Raw genomic sequence first — 25,414 nt, 5'->3', positions numbered from 1 at the left:
GGAAATATAATTCAATAAAACCTAGATATACTTTATTAGGACCAAAGAACTTTCTGTTTATTTTAAATATCAAAATAACACAAAGAACTAATTCAATATACAAGACATTTCCTATTCTTCACAGAGAACTGAATTTTTCTATAAAGACATTATACTTAAGAAACATGAGACAAACAAAATATCTATTAAACTCACATTTTATACAGTTGACAATCATGAATTTTGATATTTCAGATTTTTCTTTGTAATTTTTCTTGAAAGTATCCTTAATTAAAAACAAAAATTATTATTTGAGACTGAAAACAAGTCCAAAACCACTTCTATTTTAATGTACATCATAAATCCCCTTAATTAGAACATTTATTACACAACATGGAGCAGTTAAATATCCAGATTTGTAATTTTTTTTTGGCAGCCACACTCCTCAACGGTTATTACAGTTTTAGCTATAGGGATAAGAGTGATTGTTGAAAGGAATAAAATTTTTATAATTACTTCATAGCACAGTGTACATTGTCCAACTTTAACGCAAGCACAGGTAGCAAGCAGAGGCTTAATAATGAGATGTGCACATGCTCTTTATTCAAAACACGTTTCTGAATCCCCAACAGTAATGCAAATACTGAATTTTTTTTAACCTACTTTGAAAAAAAATAAAGGTTAGGTTCATCTTTGATAACTTCTATGCTCTGAATATAATCCTTAATTTCTCTTTATAGAAATGGCTGCAGAGACTAAATTTTAATTATTTGGGGATTGTTCAAATCATAGACTTAAGATCAATACACAGCAAGTTGAAACATGAAGAGTAAGCAAAATGTAAGTACTCTCTCTCTACAAAAACTTTCTTGCTCCCATTCTCCACACAATCTAATCCTATTACTTCTATCTTACTAATGCTACTTTCAAAGAGAAAGAGCAGAAAGCATGCTAATGGTAGGGGGAAAGCATTTTAGGTAAAAAAAAAAAAAAAAAAAAATTCAGAGGAAATAAAGGAACACCCTAAAACACTATGGACTATAGCAAGGGAAATGTGCAAAGAGTAGGATCTATAAAATTGCCTAGTTCCTAGAAATTGAATAGAAAATTATTCTCACATTATCCATCATTCACTAATAGCAAGTAATATTTACTATTACACTACTCAAAGTTTTAGAAACTTGTTATTGTTCCTTATTAAAAAGAATACATTTTATTTTCATTTAAAATTTGGCACTAAGTCTTAGAATATCCAAATATGACTTTAAAAATCCTGATTTTTCCTGAGTTCATCAACTCAAGTTATATATTGGTTGGGATATTGCTGCTTCTAATGGGAATCTTATCTCAAACCATCACCTCTTGTTCAGATTTAGGCAAATTAAAATAAGAAGTCACTCAGTGTAGAACAGTGTGGTTATGGTAACTGCGTGATTATGATTATCCAAAAAGATAGAGAGACAGACACACTATTCATTTTATTTGTTAGACTCTTCTAATAAGCATTTAAAGACAGGCCTAGGAGTGACTTCAGTTAACTATATAGGCTACAATACAGATTTTTTAAAATGACATATAAATCATAAAAACAAATGTTCACACTAGTGCTTAGTGCCAATTTTCCTACATAAACATAAAACAACCTAAACAAGTTGTTGCCTAACCAGCAGGCAACACAAACATAAGACCCATAACAAACAAGAAACTCAAAACAAAACAAAATCATTTATTAACCAGTACAATCTAGCTAGCAGAATCAACTAAGCAAGTATAACATTTTGAAAAGGCACAAAATAGTCAAGAAAAGATGGTATAAAATGACACTGTCAAAGAGCTAATGCTTAAAATCTGACTTTTCATCAATTATATTAGAATGATATGGTAAGAAGAAAATTCAGGCTTATAAACATACCAGTTCAACTGTATTGAATTTGTTAACAATTATGGAGTGAAAAGCAATGAATGATGTTTAATTATTTATTAGCCCTTAACTAATATTTTATGGTCACTCTGCAAACATGTTTGGACACTTTAAGTTTCACAGAACATTTGTAATTATTTCATGACCTACCATCACTTAAAAGAAAATCACTCACTAAAGCACCAATTTAAAACCCTACTTTTGCTACTCCTCTTTTCTCAGCAATGAATGTCTAAATTACTCAAAAGTATGCAAAAACTATTAACTTATAGTTACTGGTTATGTCTTGCTGGTATGAGGAACAAATCCTAATCTCAAATGGTATTTTAGGCTGCAAAAAATAGGTGGTTTTTATATATATATATAAAAATAACAACTTAACCCCCCAAAAATTTCTAAGGCAAAAATTATTTTGATAACGTAGTGTAAAAAATAAGATTATTTAGCATTTGATAGTGTTCACTAAAAACAACATTCAATTAAACTTAAGAAAACTGAGTATGCTTACTTATAATTGGTTTGTCAGTATACTATTTTCCCAGAGTATTTTTGTCTGTTTTTATTGTTATACATATAAACACAAACATTTAATACTTAATCTCAGTATTCAAACTAGTTTTTTTGTTTGTTTTTGTTTTTTCTTTAAACCCATATTTCTAGGACTTCAACTGTGCTTCTTTGGACAAATACTTATTCAAACAACAAAGAATTTAAAATTTTTAAGACTATTTAATACCTACTAAAAATCTTTGGTGCATTTAAGTCAAAACAGATTAGGTTAATAAATTTCTGCACTTGATAAATTATTCAATTTACAGACTAAGTGCTAATTGCTATCTGCTAAAAAATTAACTTAAAACAATAAATTATGTTTATAAAATAACAATTCTCAATAAGGCTAAACTTAAGTCAAAATTTTAAGGATAGTTATAAAATAAAATGGATTACAGGGTTATAGAAAGGTAAACTGAAAAGAGTAGGCTTCATTTTATGCTTTTTGTGCTCAATGCAAAAGCTTACATACATTCAGTTTGCCCAAATCCATGAGGTTTTCCCAATTTCAAAATTTCTTATATTTCTGGAAATTCAAGGCAGCAGATTAGTTTTCTTTTTGTTGTTTCTTCATAAGAATTAAACTCTCTACCAGACAGGGTTACAGTTGAGTGAGGGAATGTAATCCCTGGCACATAGTAAGCCACCATTAATGCCACCTTTCTTCTTTTCTAATGGTAACTCTGCAACTTACTGATCACATGAATTTAAATGAGTCCTTTCATCTTAACCTCCGATTCTTTCTCTACAAAATGGGAATACATCATATCCTTTCTATTTCAGAGCTGGTTATGAGGTTCAAATGAGATAATAAGTGAAAGCATTTTAGAAAACAGTAAACCACTATTCAAGTTTAAGTTATCTTCAATAATAACTAAATACAATTATACAATTGTATTTCACTTTACATAAGAGATGTTTCTCAGAAAAGTTCTATGTAAACCAATCCCTACAATTATACCATATATTTAAAACATTAGAACATTATTAAAAGAACCCTAAAGTAAATACCTTCAAACAGCAAAGTATTCTTTTCAATGTGAAAATGCAATATCCTCTTTTTTTTGGCCACCAAATATACAATATACCATATACATACACATATATATATACCATTTGCCTTTTTGTGAGTCCAAATTTTTCTATATTAGCTTATATATAAGGCAAAGTATATTTTTAGGTATGATTTATTTTTTTTATAGTTAAGATTTTTAGTTAAAATCTTGTCAGTCTTTATAATAAAAATCATAAAGATGTATTTTTAACAGTCAATCTGAAAGACTAGACTAACAGTACCTTATAGTCAAGCTCAATCATGTAAGTACCCCAGGTATAACATTTCCACATAAAGTAAATGAGAATGCTTTAGAAAGAAGAGATAATATAGTAATTATGTCTACTGGTCCTAAGATAATTATAACTAAACCTTAATAAATGAGGCAAAACTCAGGTTGGTTTTATTATTTATATGAGCTACTTTGGTTAAATGCTTCAATTCTCAACATTTTTTTTGTTTTGTTTTTATTATCACTAACATGGCAAATTTTCCTATAAAGTACCTTCATTTCTTAAGTGCTTCATCAGTTTCTTCCGTTACTAACTGGTTAAATTTTATTCACTAAAAGTTCATTATTTTATTTGTGATTTTCTTATTCACAAGGGCCAGGCCAGACTTTACAGTTTACACACAAAAAAGTGCTTAAAGCAATTGGGAGTGTAAACAAAATTAAAATGGAAAACTTTGAGAACTGCTATTTTCCAGTAGTTTACAGATAAATGGCAAATCAATAATAAATCAACCCTGTCCAGTCTAATCCTCAAGCAATCCTACTAGGAAACATTATCCTAGTGTAAGTTTAAATTGACTTGAAAATATGGAAAGTGCATATCTTTAAAGGTATTCTATAATTTCAATGTTTTTCCTCAAATTCAATCAGTGAGCTTTCACTGTTAACTGCTATTTCTTTTCTCCAAGTCCTCAACTTGTGTCTCATAAAAAAATAAGAATCAAGGATAATTATAAACATTCCGCTAATTATGAAAGCAAAAATAAAGATCTGGATTGTATGTGAATCTGTAAACAAGTAGTAGCTTCATTCAATTAAAGTAAAGTAGGTGCAAATTTTAGAATTTGTTTGGCATCTTTTCTAATGATTATACATGAAGTAAGCAGGTTCTTTATCCCACTTTCAATCTGTCAAAGTAAATGAAACTCAAAAGTAGTGCATTTAATTGTGTCACTAATTAGTCATAACTGCTCCTTCATTAATGAGACGAAGATATATGCTATGACATATTGTTAATGTTCCTGAAATAAATGACAAAAAAAAGTTCAAAAGGTTAACTTACCTTGGAGATATCTAGTTAAGGCTGTCATATTTTTCATCTAACACATTTTTAACTTGTATAATTTAATACGTAGATCAATGTTTGCGTTTATTATTCATAATAACTCAAGTAAAGGCAAAACCTGAATATCTGGATTATCATTTCAATCCAACATTTCTTTTAACATGCTAATCTTATATAAATTAGCTTCTGGCTTTGAGTATGTCAAAAGTCTGAAGGATTATTATACCTGAAGTTATGAATAGATGGCAAGACATCACAAATATACCCAAGACTTTCTTATATATTCAAATTCTTAATTTCAATTAAAAATGTAGATAAAATAAGTTAGGATAAGAAATTATCAGTATACTTCTACATTCTTTCTTAAGGGCTACATGGTTCTTAAACTTGTTTGTAAAATGGGGAAAGAAGAAAAGATACAAGGCTAAAGAATAAAACTTTCCACTGATGATTAAAAAAAAAATCCCCATAATGTTAGTAGCTAATTCTGAAAAGTTCAAGAACCTATAAAAAATTAGCACTAACCATTAAAAAAATCACAAAAATGTTTACTTCAAATATTATGCCAAATTATGTCCAAATATTCATGTATTCAGTCAACAGAGACACACTGTTTTCTTGATCTGAAACTGTTCTGAGGACTTGAGAAACTACAAAAAATGAAAAAATAGCAGCCCTACTAGCTTAAAAGCCACCAGGTTTTAGTTACCATTTAGCACATAACCATCATAAAGTCTGTGGAATGTTTACTCATGAATGATGCTCATTAGTAGAAATATTCTGAACAGCAGTAGTGTTATCAAGGCCTAGTAATGTTCCAAGGTAAGACTGTTCTCTAGGATCTAGCATTTGTTCAGGTCGGACTGGATGAACTATATTTGCAGGTTGAGGAGTAAGAGTATATTTTTCCAGGAAAGCTAAATCAGCTGCACGTGGATAATCAGTTGACTGTGGCTGTGGTGACAGAATCTCATGAGAAGATGGTGGGAGTGTGGTAGTATGATGTACCAGGTCACTCGGAGTGTCAGGCATCTGAACTGGAACCAATGTTACTGGAACACACACTTCAGCAGATACATTCTGTAACATAGTCTTGGCTTCTGGTTGATAAACTTTGGGCTGGTCCATATATTGTTTTGTTTCTGTTTGAAAGATTTTATCATCAGATGAGTACTCTACCGGCAAGGACACAAGTTTTTCCTCAGAAGTACTGAGAGGATCATCAGGAGATTTTATCCCATGAACGTGGTCAATATGGTATTTCAACTTGTCTTTCCGCTTAAATGTTGCATTACAATGCTGACAGTTGAAAGGTCGGGCATCAGAATGAATAACCAGGTGTTTTGTTAAGGTTTTTTTAATTCTAAAAGATTGATTGCAAATTTGACACTTGTATGGTTTTTCACCTGTATGAAAAAAAATAAAATTAATTATAAAGTGTACCCAATTGATAAAATGATAATTTAAATTGCAAGGTTTCCATCTGCATACTTGTAAGACCTCAATAAGAACAATCATATTAAATTAAATGCTATCACAAAAAGGGAGAGTATAGTAAAGTGATGAAAACAATTAGTTAAATATCAGAAAGATATGGGCTTGAGTTGTGGCTACAAAACTTACTAGCCAAACCTTAAGCAATCTAACAACTTCTACTAAGCCTAGTTTCCTCACCTGTAACATGAAATAATGATAGCACCTAAATGGGAAACTGAAATAACACTGCTCAGCACTAATTATCATTTCTCACTTTATTCCCACTATAGCCTCCAAAAGTTTCATTAAACTTATTTTCTTCTATCCAAGGAAGATAAAAGGTACACATTCTAATCCACAGAAGCTGTGAATACATTATATCACACAGTAAATGAAACTTTGCAGATATGATCAAGTTTAGGATCTAAAATGAACAGATTTATTGGATTATGGAGGTGAGTCCAATATAACTGAAAGAGTCTTAAGAACTGTCTGCTAACTGAAGAATAATGGGTGAGAGACATGTGACAAGAGAACTCAGGCCCAAATTACTGGCTTTGAAAATGGAAGAAGGGAACCCGGCAGGACCCAGGACACTAAAAGTTGTAAAAGGCTCTTAGCTTGTCACCACCAAGAAAATTAGAACTTTGGTCCTAGCCCTGTAACTCCAAGAATTCTATTTTGCCAAGAACCTCAGGAATTGATAAATACATTTTTCCTAAGAGGCCTCAGAAAAAAATACAACCTTATCAACACCTAGATCTTAGCCCAATGAACTACAAGTTCATAAATACATATTGTTTAGGCTGCTAAATTTGTGGTAATTTATTACACCATCAATAGAAAATAAATACAGGCATGCTAATATTGCAATATACAAAGGCAAATGAGATTACATATCTACTATTACAAATGAGATTACATATCTACTGTTACACGGGAGCTATATATTTAGAAGTAGTTGGACACAATACCTTTATTTTGTTTATTTATTTTTATGTGGTGCTGAGGATCAAACCCAGGGCCTTGCATGCATTCTACCGCTGAGCCACAATCCCAGCCGTTATACGGGTTTTTTATCCTTATCTCCTTCAGCTCTCCATTTAAAACATAATCTATTCTTGTAGAAAATTAAAGAGAGAACTATCTTGGAGCTGAGAAACTATTTCAAATGATTACTTCTTAGGTGTTATTGTTTAATATTTTGCAGTCCATTACAACACTGACAAACCACTGACAAAATTTATACAGATGGGGATGCTGGGAACCTGCTACCATTACATTTCTACTTGGTTCTAGACTAACAGCATTACCAATGTTACTAGAACGAAAGTGAGACATGAAGTAATACACTATATAAAGAAGTAACATTTCTGAAAAGGAAGTACTTTTTAACTATATATAGGATGTACTGTCTCTGACATTTGATTTTACAGTTGAATGCCTAGAATTAGAGACAATGACAAAATTCATAGTGCTTTGAGAGCAAGAAAGAAAAAAAAAGCTTATACTGTTAAGATGTAAGAATTATAAGTTCTTTCTATAAATCCCTGACATCAATATATGACATGCAAGGAGCATTCTATGATTGTCCTTGAAAATAAAAACACTAATACAGCAGCATAACACACACCACCAAAAAGCATAGATTTGATTTTTAAAGATAAAAACATGAGTTTTAAGTGTTTTCCTTTGGCATATTACTAGGCATAATGGCTTCTATGACTGTCTTCATGAAAATGCTTTTATAAATACAAAGATTTTCTTTCTTCCTTCCTTCTTTTCTTTAACTTAAAGAGCCAATTAGTTCTAGTGTACAACAATACTTTTAGAAAACTGGAACCTGATAGGCATATCCTTTGAGATATCTATTATCATTTTAAACAGATGCCATTTTCAATAGAAAAATAAATAAATTTGGGCTTATAAAAAGACAAAATCCATAAAGGAAACGTTGACATTATGGAATGTATGAAATATATCTGGGTTGTATGAAGATACACAAGTAGCAAAAGCCAAAAAGTAAGTACATGAACTTGATGAAAGGAGAAATATAGAATAAAAAAATATTTTTATAGTGAGATTTTCTAGAGTAAAATTATCTATTTAACAGCAATTAAACCAAGTTTTATGCATTTGAGGAACATAAATGAGACACATAAGCAACCAAAGAAGGTACTTTTCAGGACCTATAGAAAGGAATCTATTCACACCAGAAAAAATAAAACAATACTCAAATAAACGCCAACTACTTCTCAGTTATAATTCCAACAACCTATGAGCCTTTAGAATTTAAAAATGCCACCCACAGGAACAACTATCTTTAGATTAAAATTTAGTACTTAAAATGTAATGAGGGGCATTTATTTCAGACTTGATAGTTTATATCATACCATGTTTCTTGCTGGAGTGAGGGGAAGATAAAAGCTCAAAAAACAAAACAAATCAAAACATAGCACAAAAAGCCTACTCTTTAAAGGTACTGAATGAAGCACAACCAAGTCAGCCAGAACCCATGGGCCCAAGGTTCTAGAGACACAGGAAGTATGGAGGTGCTTTCTTCTCTCTTCATGCACTTTCAGATTCAGTTTATGGGAAAATGAAGCCAAATTGCAGCCCAGGGCTTGAGGAAATCTTACTGGAATAAGAAGACAAAAGTTGGAGCTTTGGACTATCAAGGACTTGAGGGGTCAGAAACCTGGGCAGGGCAGGGAGGAAGAAGAAGAAGAATGGAAAAATGAACCAAAATATCTGCCAATTCCAAAGATGAACATTTCCTGAGTGAGACAGCTGGAGACCAGGGGCTGAGGGGCTAAAGGACTGAGTTTCTTCAGCAGTCCCAAGGGGTGCTGAGGAGAGAGATTAGAATTCAGGACTCTTCAAAGTGAGAAAAGATACCATTCCTTCAGTAAAGACCCCAAAATATGATGAACTAGAAGACAGACCAGAAATAAAAAAAGAAATAAAGCAAGGTCATTTCATGCTCCATCTGCTGGTGAGAAGAATATTAAATCTGTGAAAAAATACATCTTCAAGAGCGTCTATAATTTTTAATTACAAAATCCAAAGTTCAATACAAAATTACCAGGCATGCCAGAAACAGGAACAGGTGATCAAATAGCAAGAGAAGAAAACATGGTGACAGATTTACCAAAAATTTCAAAGAGCTATATTTATAAGGCTAAGACATCAAAATCAATATGGTTAATATGTTCATGAAGATACAAAAAAGAAAGTTTCACCAAGGAATTGGAATGTGTAGAAAGGAAAGTTAGAAAAAATTAAACAATTGAAAATAACAATTTGATAAGTAGATTTAACAGCAAATTGGATGCCATAGAAGAAATGATTACTACCATGAAAGCTGTATCAATAGAAAATATTCAGATAAACATATAAAGAGATATAGGATAAAAAAATAGCATGACAATGATATATGACAAAGTGAAATGGTCTAACATATGAATACTTGAATTCCCAGAGTATATAATAAAGCTATATTTAAAGAGAATGTGACTGAGAATCTTCCTAAAAAAAAGAGACATCAGTTGTAGATGCAGTAAGTTCCACAAGCTTCACAAAATATAAGCAACAAACTACAACAAAAAACACATGAAGTCATTCTACAGTTGTTATGGTTTAGACACAAGGTTTTCCCAAAAAGTTCACGTGTGAGACAAAGCAATAAAGTACAAGAATTGGGTTATGAGAGCCTTAACCTAATCAGTACATTTATCCACATGAATGGCAGGGAGGGTGTGGCTGAAGGAGGTAAGTCACTGGAGGCATGCCTTTGGGTATATATTTTGTCTCTGGTGAACAGAGATCCCTCTGCTTCCTTGTTGCCATGTTCTGAGCTGCCTTCCACTGTCCTACTCTTCCACCACAATGTTCTGCCTCATCTCAAGCCCAGTGCTATAGAGTTGGTCATCTATGGACTGAGAAATTTAAAAGTTTGAGTCAAATAAACTGTGCTTCCTCTAATTGTTCTCATCAGGTCTTTTGGTCACATCAACAAAAAAAGCTAATACAAGAGCAAAACTATTGAAAACCAAAGATAAAGAAGAATCTGTAAAAGCAAAACCAACTGGGAAACATTTCTTTCAAGTGATCAACAATAAAAATAACAGTAAAAATTTCAAAAAAGTCAAAGAAGCTTGAAGAAGAGAGATGACATATTTAAAGTGCTATAAGAAAATAAATGCTAATGTCACTTTATAGCCAGAAAAACTGTCCTCCTTAAGGTAAAAATAAAAACATTTTAGTTAAATAAAAGCTAAGAGAATATGGTGTTTCTCATGCAGAAGGAAAATAATTATAGATGCACAAAGATAATGCAAGAAGGAATGGACAGTAAAGGAAAAATATATGATCAAATCTAAAGAGAAAAAAATCAGAATAAATATTAGAAAATATTTTAATGGCATTATAGTGAAAATATGAAATACAAAACTTGAAGAATGCAATGAATCAATTCATTATGTAGAGCTTTAAAAGACAGAGTAAAAAAAAATACATTACCAATAATGGGAATGAAAAACGGTTATAACCAAAGATCCTATAATCATTAAAGAGATAAATAAAATACCCTGAATTCTTCCAAAAGATTTGGTATTTTAGATTATACAAATATCTTAAAGTCAAAAGAGACACTGAGTATCTGACAGCTCTATAACTATTAAAGAATCTTTAATTAGACTGGGGACATAGCTCAGTGGTAAAGTGTTTGACTAGCACACAGAGGACCTTGGATTTGATCCCCAACATTGCAAAAAATTAAAACCTTTCTCTAAATAAAATAAATAAACTCAGAGGGATTTACCAGTGAATTCTTCCAAATATTGAGAGTATGATGCCAATTTTACACAAACTCCTCTACGTACTTCAAAAAGATGTATTATTTCCCATGTCATTTTTTTAACCAGTCTCATTATAACAAAGCCTGACAGGGACGTTACAAGGAAAAAAATATAGGTAGTATGTCTCATGAACATAGAGAAAAAGGGAGAAAGAAAAAAAGAAAAGAAAAGAAAAAGAAAGGAGGAGAGAAATAAAAGCAAGTAAACAAACTGAATTCAGCTACACAGGGTAATACATCAGGAACAGGATGTTATATCTTGAATACAACATGATGGAGGAACAGGGTAATATATCATTAATTCTATTACTCTTAATAGAACGTGAATCAATCTGTGTTTATTCCAGAAACGTAAGGTCAAGCCTAGAGGCCCAGATCCACCCACACCAGCTTGCACAGGACCCAGATCCAGGATGCAGTAGCATTCAATGAGGGACACCAACAGGGTCTAGAAGCCCAACATCAAGTGAGGTACAGACAATCTGCATGGGTACTATAAGAATATAGGAAAGAAAGTGTAATATCTCAGATCCACACTGCAAGAAAGGAAGACACATAGACAACATGAAAAAACAGGGAAGGAAAGTGCCCCAAACAAACCAGGACACTATAATAAACAGAACCCATGGCCCAGATCCACCCACACCAGCTTGCACAGGACCCAGATCCAGGATGCAGTAGCATTCAATGAGGGACACCAACAGGGTCTAGAAGCCCAACATCAAGTGAGGTACAGACAATCTGCATGGGTACTATAAGAATATAGGAAAGAAAGTGTAATATCTCAGATCCACACTGCAAGAAAGGAAGACACATAGACAACATGAAAAAACAGGGAAGGAAAGTGCCCCAAACAAACCAGGACACTATAATAAACAGAACCCATGGACAGGAAAGTTGATGAAATGTCAGAGAAGGAGTTCAGAAGGTTCATAATTAAAATGATCTGTGAACTAAAGAATGACCTAAATGAGCAAATATAGGCAAAAATTGATTACTCAAACAATGAATAAGAGAGCAAATACAGGTAGCAAAAGATTACTTCCAAAGAGAGAGACTCTGAAAGAAAACCAGTCAGAAATCCTTAAAATGAAGGATACAATAAATCAAATAAAAAAACTCAATAGAAAGCATAAACAATAGACTACATCACTTGGAAAAAAGAATGTCAGATAATGAAGACAAAGTATATAACCTGGAAAATAAAGTTGATCAGAATATCTAAGAATTATGGGATAGCATCAAAAAAACAAAACTCAGAGTTACTGGGATAGAGGAAAGCACAGAGTTTCAAATCAAAGGAACGCACAATCTCTTCAATGAGATAATATCAGAAAATTTCCCAAGCATGAAGAATGAACTGGAAAACCAAATACAAGAGGCTTACAGGACACCAAATGTACAAAATTAAAACAGATCTACACCAAGGCACATTATAATGAAAATGCCTAGCATACAGAATAAGGATAGAATCTTAAAAGCTGTAAGAGAGAGGAATCAGATCACGTATAGGGGGAGACCAATTCATATCTCAGCAGATTTTTCAACCCAGACCCTCAAAGCCAGGAGATCATGGAACAACATATACCAAGCTCTGAAAGAAAATGAATGCCAACCAAGAATCTTATATCCAGCAAAACTAAGCTTTAGATTTGATGATGAAATAAAAACCTTCTGTGATAAACAAAAGTTAAAAGAATTTACAACTAGAAAGCCTGTACTCTAGAACATCCTCAGCAAAATATTCCAAGAAGAGGAAATGAAAAACAATGATGAAAATCAGCAGAGGGAAGGACACTAAAGGAAAATCTAATCACAAGAGAAACCTAGTAAACTTAAATGACAAAAACAAATAAAAATGGCTGGGAATACAAATCATGTCTCAATAATACTGAATGTTAATGGCCTAAACTCACCAATCAAAAGACATAGACGAGCAGATTGGATTAAAAACAAAACAAAACAAAAAAACAAACAAACAAACAAACAAAAAACAACAATATGCTAGCTCCAAGAGATTCATCTCATAGAAAAAGACATCCACAGACTGAAGGTGAAGGGTTGGGAAAAATCATACAACTCACATGGACTGGAGAAGCAAGCAGGGATTTCCATCCTCATATCAAATAAAGTAGACTTCAAACTAAAGTCAATCAAAAAGGATAAAGAAGGACACTACATACTGCTCAAGGGAACCATACACCAACAAGACTTAACAATTATAAATATATATGCCCCAAACAATGGAGCATCTACATTCATCAAACAAATTCTTCTCAAGTTCAAGAGTCAAATAGACCACAACACAATAATTTTGGTGACTTTAACACACCTCTTTCATCATTAGATAAATCTTCCAAACAAAAGCTGAACAAAGAAACTACAGAACTCAATAATACAACCAATAACTTAGATTTAACTGACATATATAGAATATTTCATTCTTCAAACGAGTGAATACACTTTCTTCTCAGCAGCACATGGATCCTTCTCTAAAATAGATCACATACTATGCCACAAAGCAACTCTTAGCAAATATAAAAAAGTAGAGATACTACCCTGCATTCTATCAGATCATAATGGAATGAAATTAGAAATCAATGATAAAATAAGAAATAAAAGCCACTCCAACACCTGGAGACTAAATAATATGCTACTGAATGAACAATGGGTTGCAGAAGACATCAAGGAGGAGATTAAAAAAAAATTTAGAGGTGAATGACAATACAGATACAACATATTGAAATCTCTGGGACATGATGAAAGCAGTTCTAAGAGAAAAGTTCATTGCATGGAGTTCATTCCTCTTTTTAAAAGAAGAAAAAGTCAATGAATAAATGACTTAACATTACATCTCAAAGCCCTAAGAAAAAAAGAACAAATCAACACCAAAAGCAGCAAAAGACAGGAAATAATTAAAATCAGAGTTGAAATCAATGAAACTGAAACAAAAGAAATGACTGAAAAAATTGACAGAACAAAAAGTTGGTTCTTCGAAAAAATAAATAAAATTGATAGACCCTCAGCCATGCTAACAAAGAGAAGGAGAAAACTAAATCACTAACATACGTGATGAAAAAGAAAATATCACAACAGACAATACAGAAATACAGAAGATAATTAGAAATTATTTTGAAAACTTGTACTCCAATAAAATAGAAAATATCGAAGGCATCTACAAATTTCTAGAGTCATATAATTTGCCTAAATTGAATCAGGATAATCAATTTCAAGTGACAAAATAGCAGATGCCATCAAAAGTCTAAAAAACCAAGAAAAACCCAGGGCTGGATGGATACACAGCCGAGTTCTACAAGATCTTTAAAGAAGAACTAATACCAATACTCTTCAATTTATTTCAGGAAATAGAAAAAGAGAGAGCACTTCCAAACTCATTCTATGAGGCAAATATCACCTTGATTCCAAAACCAGGCAAAGACACATCAAAGAAAGAAAACTTCAGATCAATATCTCTAATGAACATAGATGTAAAAATTCTCAATAAAATTCTGGCAAATCGAATATAAAAACATATCAAAAAGATCATGCACCACAATCAAGTGAGATTCATCCCAGGAATGCAAGGTTGGTTCAACATATGGAAATCAATAAATTTAATTCATCACATCAATAGACTTAAAGAAAAGAATTATAAGATCATCTCAAAAGATGCAGAAAAAGCATTTGATGAAATACAGTACCCCTTTATGTTCAAAACACTAGAAAAATTAGGGATAACAGGAACATATCTCAACATCATAAAGGTTATCTTTGCTAAACCCCAGGCCAATATCATTTGAAATGGAGAAAAATTGAAGGCATTCCCTCTAAAAACTGGAACAACACAGGGATGCCCTCTTTCACCATTTCTATTTAACATAGTTCTTGAAACACTGGCCAAGAGCAACTAGGTGAAAGAAATTAAAGAGATAACACATAGGAAAAGTACTCAAATTGCCACTATTTGCTGATGATATGATTCTATAACTAGAAGACCCTAAAAGTTCCACCAGAAAACTTCTAGAACTAGTAAATGAATTCAGCAAAGTAGCAGGATATAAAATCAAACCCCATAAATCAAAGGCATTTCTGTATATCAGTGATAAATCCTTAGAAATGGAAATGTAGAAAACTACCCAATTTACAATAGCCTCAAAAAGAATAAAATACTTGGGAATCAACTTAATGAAAGAGATAAAAGATCTATACAATGAAAACTATAGAACCCTAAAGAAAGAAGTCAAAGAAGACCTTAGAATATGGAAAGATCTACCTTGCTCTTGGATAGGCAAAATTAATATTATCAAAATGACCATACTTCAAAAAGCAATATACAGATTAAATGCAATTCCGATCAAAATCCCAATGACATTCCTCATAGAAATAAAAAAAGCAATCATGAAATTCATCTGGAAAAATAAGAGATCCAGAATAGCTAAAGCAATCCTTAGCAAGAAGAGTGAAGCAGGTGGCATCACTATACCAGACCTTAAACTATACTACAGAGCAATAGTAACAAAAACAACATGGTATTGGCACCAAAACAAACTGGTAGACCAATGGTACAGAACATAGAGACTAACCCACAAAAGTACAATTATCTTATATTAGACAAAGTTGCCAAAAATATGCACTGGAGAAAAGGTAGCCTCTTCAACAAATGGTGCTGGGAAAACTGGAAATCCATATGCAACAAAATGAAATTAAACCCCTATCTCTTACCATGCATGAAACTCAACTCAAAATGGATCAAGGACTTAGGAATAAAACCAGAGACCCTGTGTCTAAAAGAAGAAAAAGTAGGCCCTAATCTCCATCATGTGAGCTTAGGTCCCAACTTCTTTAATAAGACTCCTATGGCACAAGAATTAAAATCTAGAATCAATAAATGGGGTGGACTCAAACTAAAAAGTTTCTTCTCAGCAAAAGAAACAATCTGTGAGGTGAATAGAGAGCCTACATCTTGGTAGCAAATCTTTACCCTTCATGCATCAGATAGAGCACTAATCTCTAGGTATATAAAGAACTCAAAAAGCTAACTACCAAAAAAAAAAAAAAAACAACAAATAACCCAATAATAAATGGGCCAAGGACCTGAAGAGACACTTCCTCAGAAGATGATATACAATCAACCAACAAATATATGAAAAAAATGTTCATCATCACTAGCAACTAGAGAAATGCAAGTCAAAACCACTCTAAGATTTCATCTCACTCCAGTCAGAATGGTAGCTTTTATGAAAACAAACACCAATAAGTGTTGGCTAGGATGTGGAGAAAAAGGTACATTCATACACTCCTGGTGGGACTGCAAATTGGTGCAGCCAATATGGAAAGCAGTACAGAGATTTCTTGGAAAATTAAGAATGGAACCACCATTTAACCCAGCTATCCCTCTCCTCAGTCTGTACCAAAGAACTTAAAAACAGCATACTACAGGGACACAGTCACATCAATGTTTATAGCAGCATAATTCACAATAGCTAAACTATGGAACAAACCTAGATGCCCTTCAATAGATTAATGGATAAAAAAAATGTGGCATATATACATGATAGAATATTACTTAGCAATAAAAGAGAATAAAATCATGGCATTTGCAGGTAAATGGTTTAGGTTAAAGAAGATAATGCTAAGTGAAGTTGGCCAATCTCCAAAAGCAAAAGCTGATGTTTTCTTTGCTATAAGGAGGTTGATTCATAGTGGGATAGGGAGAGGGAGCATGGGAGGAACGGACGAACTCTAGATAGGGAGAGGGGTTGGAGGGGAAGAGAAGGTGTACGGGGTTATAAATGATGGTGGAATGTGATGATCATTATTATCAAAAGTATAAGTATAGGGCTGGGACTATGGCTCAGTGGTAGCACACTTGCCTTGTATGTGTGAGGCACTGGGTTCGATTCTCAGCACTATATATAAATAAATAAAATAAAGATCTATCAACAACTAAGGGAAAAATAAAAATTAAAAAAATTTTTTTAAAAAGTACATGTATAAAGACACAAATTGGTGTGAATACACTTTGTATACAACCAGAAATATGAAAAATTGTGCTCTATATGTGTAATAAGAATTGTAATGCATTCCACTGTCATATATAATTTAAAAAATAAATAAAATAAGTCATATTATAAAAAAAAGTTTCTTTAAATAGAAAAGAACATAAATATAAAAAATTCTGAAAAGATACATGATGTCTTTAAAATTCAGAATCTTTGTTCATTGAAAAATACCATTACCAGGGATGGGTTTGTAGCTCAGTGGTAGAGTGGTTGCTTGGCAGGTATGAGGCATTGGGTTCGAACTTCAGCACCAATAAAAATAAATAAAAAAAATAAAAGTCTACAGACAACTGAAAAAAAAATTTTTTTTCAAAAAAAAAAAAAGATCTGGCTTTCACTCAAAAGTATGTCTGTGAGATATCTTTCTTTTTTTTTTTTTCAAAAAAAAAGAAAGATACCATTACTAAAGTGAAAAGATAAGTCATAGAGTAGAATAAGATATCTACAATATATACAATCAGCAACGGGCTAATACAACTAATATAGAAAGAACTCTTACAAATGAATTTAAAAAAAGATTTAAGAAAATGAGAAGAATTAATTATAATAGTGGATGCCCAAATGGCCAGCAAGTATATAAAATATGGGGAAGTTTGAATATCACTACTCATCACAAAAATGCAAATAAAGGCTACTTTCAAATAGTACTACATATCCATCAGGTGAACTAACACAAAATATGAAACGTTGGTGAAAATGTGGAGCAACTAGAATTCTTACACTGCTAGTGGTAGTACAAATGGACACAACTGTCTTAAAAACCTGTTTAGTAATGTCTATCCTTGTTGCCAGGAATTGCAGGGTCAGGTATAATACCAGAATAATTAATTTTTTGCATGTTTATGCAAAAATATGGACAAGACTATTCAAAGATCTAAGCAATGCTTCCTTCACAGTAGAATGGACAAAATAAAGTAGGGTATATTAATATGAGAATAAAAATAAACCTCTCATAAAAGTATCCCACAGACATACTTTTGAGTGAAAGCCAGATCTTGAAAAAAAAAATGTTCTTATTATGTAATTCCATTTATATGAGGGTCAAACAGACACAACTGATTTTTATTGATATAAGTCAACATAGTCATTATCTCTGCAAGGAGGGGACAGGGAAGATGCCTCTGGGGTCCTGGCAGTATTCTACATGTTGATCTGAGGGGTGGCTACATTGACATGTTAATTATAAAAACGCATTGATCTGTCCATTAAGATTTGTACACTTTATATGCTACACACAGCACAAAGATCTTATAAAGACAATTTACCTTGAACTTAAAAATATGAACCAAGGCTAAAATCCAATCCCAGATTTCTATCAGTTTATGCCAATTTTAACTAATGTATTACTGTTTCAACAAGACAACTGTTGAAGTAAATATATAATCACTACTCTGAGGATTACATAAGCAAAACATGTATGGATGAGAATAAGCCACATAGGAGAATAATTTTCCAAATTCTAAATAATGATATTCAAAAGTACTGAAGCTTTTAGAATACAGACTAGAAGACCACAATATTGCTTATTCACATAAACTCCAATATAATGAGTAGACATCTTAATGAGGAAAATGATTTAACCAAGAACAAATAAAGGCATATTTTACTCCTGGAATAACCTCACCAAAGTATATATGAAGTACCCATTAAGTCTTACCTGAATGTGTCCGAAAATGCATTTCCAGACTTGATTTTCCTTTAAAAATTTTCTTACAAACATCACATTGATGAAAAGTTGCTTTATATCTAAGAAAATAAAAATGTTTGCATTTTTCAATGTAATTTTTAATAATAATGAAAATAAGTTTTAATTTTATAACTGTACATATAATTATCAAATGAATAAAGCATAGAACTCTACAGAAACATGGATACTTTTAAGTATGGAGCTTGTTGCTGGTTCTTATTCCTCCAGTTATATTCAAAAATCCATAAAAAGAAGCCTTCAGATTTTCAACTATTTTAAATCACTTTTTAATATCAGCTATTTAAATATACAAGAAAAAATTAATAGGACAAAAACAGATCAATAGTGGGCTAAAGGGAAGAGCAACTGAGTACAAAGGGTATAAATTCTGAGGTTATGGAAATAGTCTGTATTCTGATGGTAGTGATTATATGACTTACAGAACTATTCTCTAAAAAGAGAAAATTTCACTTTATATAAATTAAAACATTAAAGAAACAAATACTGAGGCTGATTAGAAACTGCAGCAATCTCAAAATTCACATTCATCAAAAAGTTGACAATGCTCTCATCATTTCACTTCTTAATAAATATTTGATATTTGCACTTATAAATCAAATAAATTTCAAGGAATGAAATACTTGCCCCTCATTTTTATCATAGACATAAAACTATAAATTATCCAAAAGTTAACTTAGTGAGCAGCATACTATAGTGCCTAAGAGTATTTTTGAGTTAAATAATCTCAAATGTAAAATTTAATTGTGAGGACTAAGATATTTGCAAAAGAGTATTATTTAAGTCAAAGTCTATGTCTACCCCCTCTTACTCCTTCAATTCAGTGAAAATAAGTAGGAAAAAATATGCCTTGCTCAATTTTTTAAGATCTATAAAGAAGCTACGATAAACTAGAAAAAAAAAAACAGCTGATTAACCTATCCCTAATTAAACAAAAAGCTCTAACTCTTCCTCAATCAAGACTCAGCCTATGTAGTAATTATGAAAAATTTTACTTTTTCACTCACTTTTGCCACACTTTCTCACCAAGGTGCACACTTTTGTAATGAACAGTGAGATGATCCCTACGACCAAAACATTTTCCACATTCTTCACACTGATGAGCCTTTTCACCTAAAAATAGGTTCCAAATACTTTGATTATAGTATACATTTCAGTTTGTCCCCCCCCCCCCAATAAATAAATGACCAAACAATAAGATCACATGTTAGGAAATAAACCAAGAAAGTAAAACCACCTATTATTCTGGGCTATTTCCTTTATATTCCTTTCTTAAACATCTTTCCTAAGGGAATCTATATTTAATTTCACGAATGTAAATCCTTTATCCACTTGGAAAAGAAATTAATAGCCTTCTGCTGTAGATTTCAAATCTTACCTTTCAATGTAAAAGAGCAAAATAAATGAAATTACTTTAAAACCCAGGATATTTTTTAGTTGTTTATATATATATATATGTGTATATATATATATATATATATATACATATATATATATATATATATGTCTAGATGTGAACACCTCAAATGAACATACATTACATTGAAAAGAGGCTGTTTTACTATTTATAAAAAGGACCTGAACATTTTCAGATCTTTGTACTTTGCTTTTGAAAGATTTTCATCTATGGGATTTCTTACTTTTGCAATGAGTCAAAATGCAAATGTAATGAAAAATCCTAGGTGATTTCCTATTTTTACATTTAGCTACAAATACTTGGTCTTTAAAAATCACTATCTCAGTTGGGTGAGGTAGCGCACATCTGTAATCCAGTGGCTAGGGAAGATGAGGCAGGAGGCTCTTGAGTTCAAAGCCAGCCTTAGCAAAAGCAAGGCACTAAGCAACTCAGCAAGAACCTGTTTATAAATAAAAATACAAAAAAGGGCTGGGGATGCAGCTCTGTGGTCAAGTGCCCTGGTTCAATCCCCAATAGTAAAAAACTATAAAAAACTAAAAATTACAAGAAATTGAAAATAACTGCAATCTGCCTCACTAATATGATTTAAGAAAATAACTATTATTTGTTATATACTTTATATTTTAAATTATGCTTATTAGAATAATCACCTGTTCTACTGTGCTCTTAGAGATGGCTCTTTCCCATTATTGTGCTCACATAGTTGACTCTCTTAGAACTTCCTGAACATCAATCTAAGAGGAAAATATGAAAGAAATCTCCAGAATGTAAAAATTATAAATACAGTATAAAGATCTGAAATTGATCAGGATTATTAAAATACTCTTTTCCAAAGATGCTTTCAAAATTTACTATAACATAAACAATTACAATCATTTTCCTTTAAAACACCAAAATTTTGCTAACTATTTCTCAAATACAATCAAAGTGGGAAATATTATCACAGTTTCTTCCGTTAGGGATGTGACAATAGCAATAATTCCACATATCACCATAATATGCAAATTCAAATTTTTTGAGAATTTGTTTAAAATTAAATTTTAAACTATACTTTGTAGTCACAAAGGGTGACCAAATATATGATTAAAATTTCAGGGAATGTCATAAAATTACTTCTCTTTTAGATGCTTCTTTCAGAAAGGTTTTTAGAATCAGCATTAAAAAGGAGTAATCAATATACACCTAATTATTAAAACTACAGCTAATGTAAACATGATGTATTATGATGTTCTTTTTAGGTATTAAAAAATTCTGAAAATAGAAAAACAAAATATAGCCTACCTGAATGTATTTTTTTGTGCTTTGTAAGGTGGTCATGACGAATAAATGTTTTTCCACATTCATCACACTCATATCTTTTGTCATCATGATGTACTCGTAAGTGAAGCCTATAAAGAAAAAAAAGTGCAGACCACTGAAACAGATGACAAATACTTGAAAATGAATAAATAATGAAAAATGGGCTGTCTACCCAACCTCCTTCAGGTACTATTTGTCTTTTATCTGTGACTTTCAGAGACTTTCTCAGTCTTCTGTTCATTGGTCCCAGGGTTCTATTCACCACTTCCAAAAAAGCATTTTAACATCTGCACATGCTTAAACCACTTTGGGATAATATTTCTTCCCAACATGTTAGATCTTAAATCTATTTCATGAATCTACCAAATATCTGGGGTTGTTATCTGACTGGCCAAGTCTCAGAAACATCGAAAGGAGGAATATTACAAGAATACAATCAGACAAATGGAATAACTGTACAAGTGACTAAACACATGATAATAATAATAGCAAATAACACAGCAAATAACTGAAGATTAGTACTATTCCAGAAGACAAGTGATACCACTTATAAATTGATAGTTCAGAATTTATTGTATTATAAAAAAACTCAACATTATGAAAATTATACTTTACCACTCTTTGCACTAGTTGAGGAAAATGGAACTCCTTTTATAGTCATTCAAACACAGATTATAAAGGTTTCGATTATTAAAATTGATTTAATTTTATCCCTACAATCTATTATATATACATATAATGTATATATAATAATGTATATTTAATTTTATCCCTACAATCTATTATATATACATATAATGTGTGTGTATATATATATATACACACACACACACTCTTATCTTTTGTCACATATACAGTATACACATATATATATACATATTTTATATATATATATATATATATATATATATATATATATATGTATGTATATACATATACATATATATCTCCTAGTAAAATGAAGAGCTTTCTCATTCAAGTTGCCAAAATAAGTGTTGATTCTACCATAACTAAAATCAGTAATCTAACTGGATTGCATCTAAAGGAAAAAAATCTGTCTAAATTTAAGAGGAAAATAATAAATGAAAGTGTAAACACTAAAGCCTTATGACTAAAATTCTAGAAACTATTCATAAAATTAAAATGATACAAGCATTTCCAAAAAGCAGTTATATATCTAGAAAAACATTTTCATAAACTTCAAATGTGGTCAGAGATTCATTCATAAAATTGAGAATTCTAGAGTTTTAAACTTGCCATGTTTTTATACTAAAGATATTCTTGTATAATGAAGAATGAAGAAATAGAGCTGGGAACGTAACTCAATGATATAGCATTTGCCTAGCATGCTCAAGGCCCTGGATTGGATCCTTAGAAACATAAGCAAAAACAAACAAACAAACAAACAAACAACACCAAATTTGAAACAAAAAGGTTCCAAATAAATTCTCATTCAAGGAAAAATAAATAGATATTAAAATAATAACTTAGTAAAACCTTTAGTAAATTTGGCAATGAGGAAACATTTAATAATATTCTTTATAAATCCTTTAAAATGCAAATAAATATTAAAAATTGTAGAGAACAGAAAGCTTTTTATACAATTTTACATATGTTTAGAAATATTCAACAAAAAACATTATAAGAAATAAATAAAATGGAGATGTAATTGTATCTTACCTCACATAGGGAAAAATAACTTTACTTACCTGTATGAGCTTCCATGACGAAAACTTTGTCCACAAATACTACAAAGATGAGGCTTTTCTCCACTATGGATTCTCAAATGTTCTTTCAAAGTAGTTCTGTGTTAAAAATACATAAATTTAAAGTTTTATTACATACCCATGTATATACTACAAATTTCCAGAAAGATTAATAGAATGGTATACAAAGCCAGAGATATTATAGCAATTCTTTTTCCTACAATATTTTTACTCCCTACTGAACAGCAGTATACAAATATGCTTGTTATGTCTTTCTCATTAAAAATAAATTAAAAACACTAATTGTGGCATTCTTTGTTATTGGTTGCTTACAGATTTAACTGTACAACTTAAGCACACTTTGAAGAAGTGTAAGTAAAAAATGCTCAATTATCACTACTGAATTGGGTAAAACTTATGTGGATTTTAGTACAGAAGGTTGAAAATATTTAAGGAATTCAGTTTATCAGTTTTTCCTTCCAAATGTGTGCTCATTACTTGTTAGATGTTTCAAGGCAAAGAAAACAATACAGGTGTTACTGACTTTCAGGTGGTGATGTATAAAAAGAACCTATATAAAGGATATAATTTTTGCTCTTTCTAAGTCTTCCAGTCCCACTGACCTGGATGGGCTAGTGTGTAACCATTACAGCTCCAAGTAAACCACAACCAGCAGTCCCTGAAATTCTAACATTCAGAATTTTCCCACATACTAATGTGCTAAGTAAACATGGACATGTTATTTACAAGAGGAAAGGAAATGAAAAGCAAGTGAGACTTGCAGGCTTTTAGCTGTCAATAGTAGTTTGTTTTTTAATTTCAGTCTCATTAAAAGGCTTAATATGAAATGAAAGTCAAGCTCCACCAGCAGATGGTGCACTTCTACAAGGACCACCAACACTTGACAAGTAACAGTTCCAGCACTGAGGAAAATACCCCCCCAAAATAATCAGACCCCTACCTTCTAAGTAGTTATAGTAAAAAGATAGAAGAATTATCTTTGTTTTTCTTTTGACTTACTTTTTATTTTTACAGAAATACTATTAGTAGAAAAATTAATTTATGCCCAAATAATAGTCTATATTTTTTCTATCTATAAATGATTTTATATAATGTACTATAATGATTTTACTATACCTCCATCATATCCATCTATTGTTTTAAGAAAATGACATTTCTCACTGCTTTAGACTATGAAACTTTCACATCCTGAAGAGTGTATAAAATTTATATGTACTGTTTAAAATAGCATTAAGTACATGTGCAGATTAAGACTTAAAGCTTCTCCTTAATCTCATTTTTTACTCCCTCCTCAGAAATAATTATTCCCTTTTTGTTGTTGTTTTATTCTGAGGATAGCCCCAAGATAACATTTCTGTGGAAGAAATTAAATATCCTTAATTAACATTAGCATACAGAAGTTTTAAAGAGAGTGAATAGAGGCAAGAAACCAGACCTCCTCTAGTATTCTGTTCTCCTAGTTAAAAGATAAAAATGCTAGCAAGTAATCTAACCAATGACAACCCTCAACAAGTCTTAGACCACACTAATACCAATATGGACTACACATTGCATATGTCACTCTGACATTTTGGTATTTTCATGTACTATCCTTCAGTCAATGCCCTTTGCTTGACTCGTATGTTAGAAATTTGTTTTCCTGTAGCCCTTGTCTTCCCCTTTGTGAGATTATTCTTGCATTTTGGTAGTACACACTCTGTATTAGTTCATGAGAAATAGGACATTAAAAGCTATTTTTTTAACACCATGAAAACGTGTCAAATTCTATTCTCAGATGCAAATGTTTTCTTTTAAGAACTGTAGGTTGGGATTATTTTTTTTTCCAAATTTTCAAAGTACTATTACATCATCTTTCTTCTAGTGTTGCTGTTGAGAAAAGTCCAAGTAATTCTATTCAATGTATGTGACCCTACCCAACGAAAAGCATATAAAAAGTTTCTCTTTGTCTCTGGTGCTCTGAAATATCAGTGATGTATGTTTTCATCTAATGACCTAAGCATCTGCTGAATCATTTCTATCTGGCAATTGATATTCTTCAGTTCAGGATATAATCTTGCATTATTAAA

At 31.5% G+C, this 25,414-nt stretch overlaps 1 protein-coding gene across 1 annotated transcript in view; it reads right to left on the bottom strand.

Annotated features, from left to right (window-relative positions):
* Window positions 1–394: 394 nt before the first annotated feature.
* Window positions 395–25,414, bottom strand: part of Zbtb41 (zinc finger and BTB domain containing 41) — a 42,203-nt gene continuing 17,183 nt past the window's right edge. The window contains exons 7-11 of the mRNA XM_076831741.1: window positions 23,331–23,426; window positions 21,604–21,710; window positions 19,913–20,018; window positions 18,858–18,946; window positions 395–6,210 (exon numbers count right to left, since the gene is read on the bottom strand). Coding sequence (XP_076687856.1) covers window positions 5,555–6,210; window positions 18,858–18,946; window positions 19,913–20,018; window positions 21,604–21,710; window positions 23,331–23,426 — 1,054 coding nt within the window. The 3' untranslated portion in view covers window positions 395–5,554. The remainder of the gene's footprint in view (window positions 6,211–18,857; window positions 18,947–19,912; window positions 20,019–21,603; window positions 21,711–23,330; window positions 23,427–25,414) is intronic.

Source organism: Callospermophilus lateralis, chromosome 13 (genome assembly GCF_048772815.1).
Source record: "Callospermophilus lateralis isolate mCalLat2 chromosome 13, mCalLat2.hap1, whole genome shotgun sequence".
Taxonomy (NCBI): Eukaryota; Metazoa; Chordata; class Mammalia; order Rodentia; family Sciuridae; genus Callospermophilus; species Callospermophilus lateralis.
This window is presented reverse-complemented; position numbering and strand designations above follow the sequence as displayed.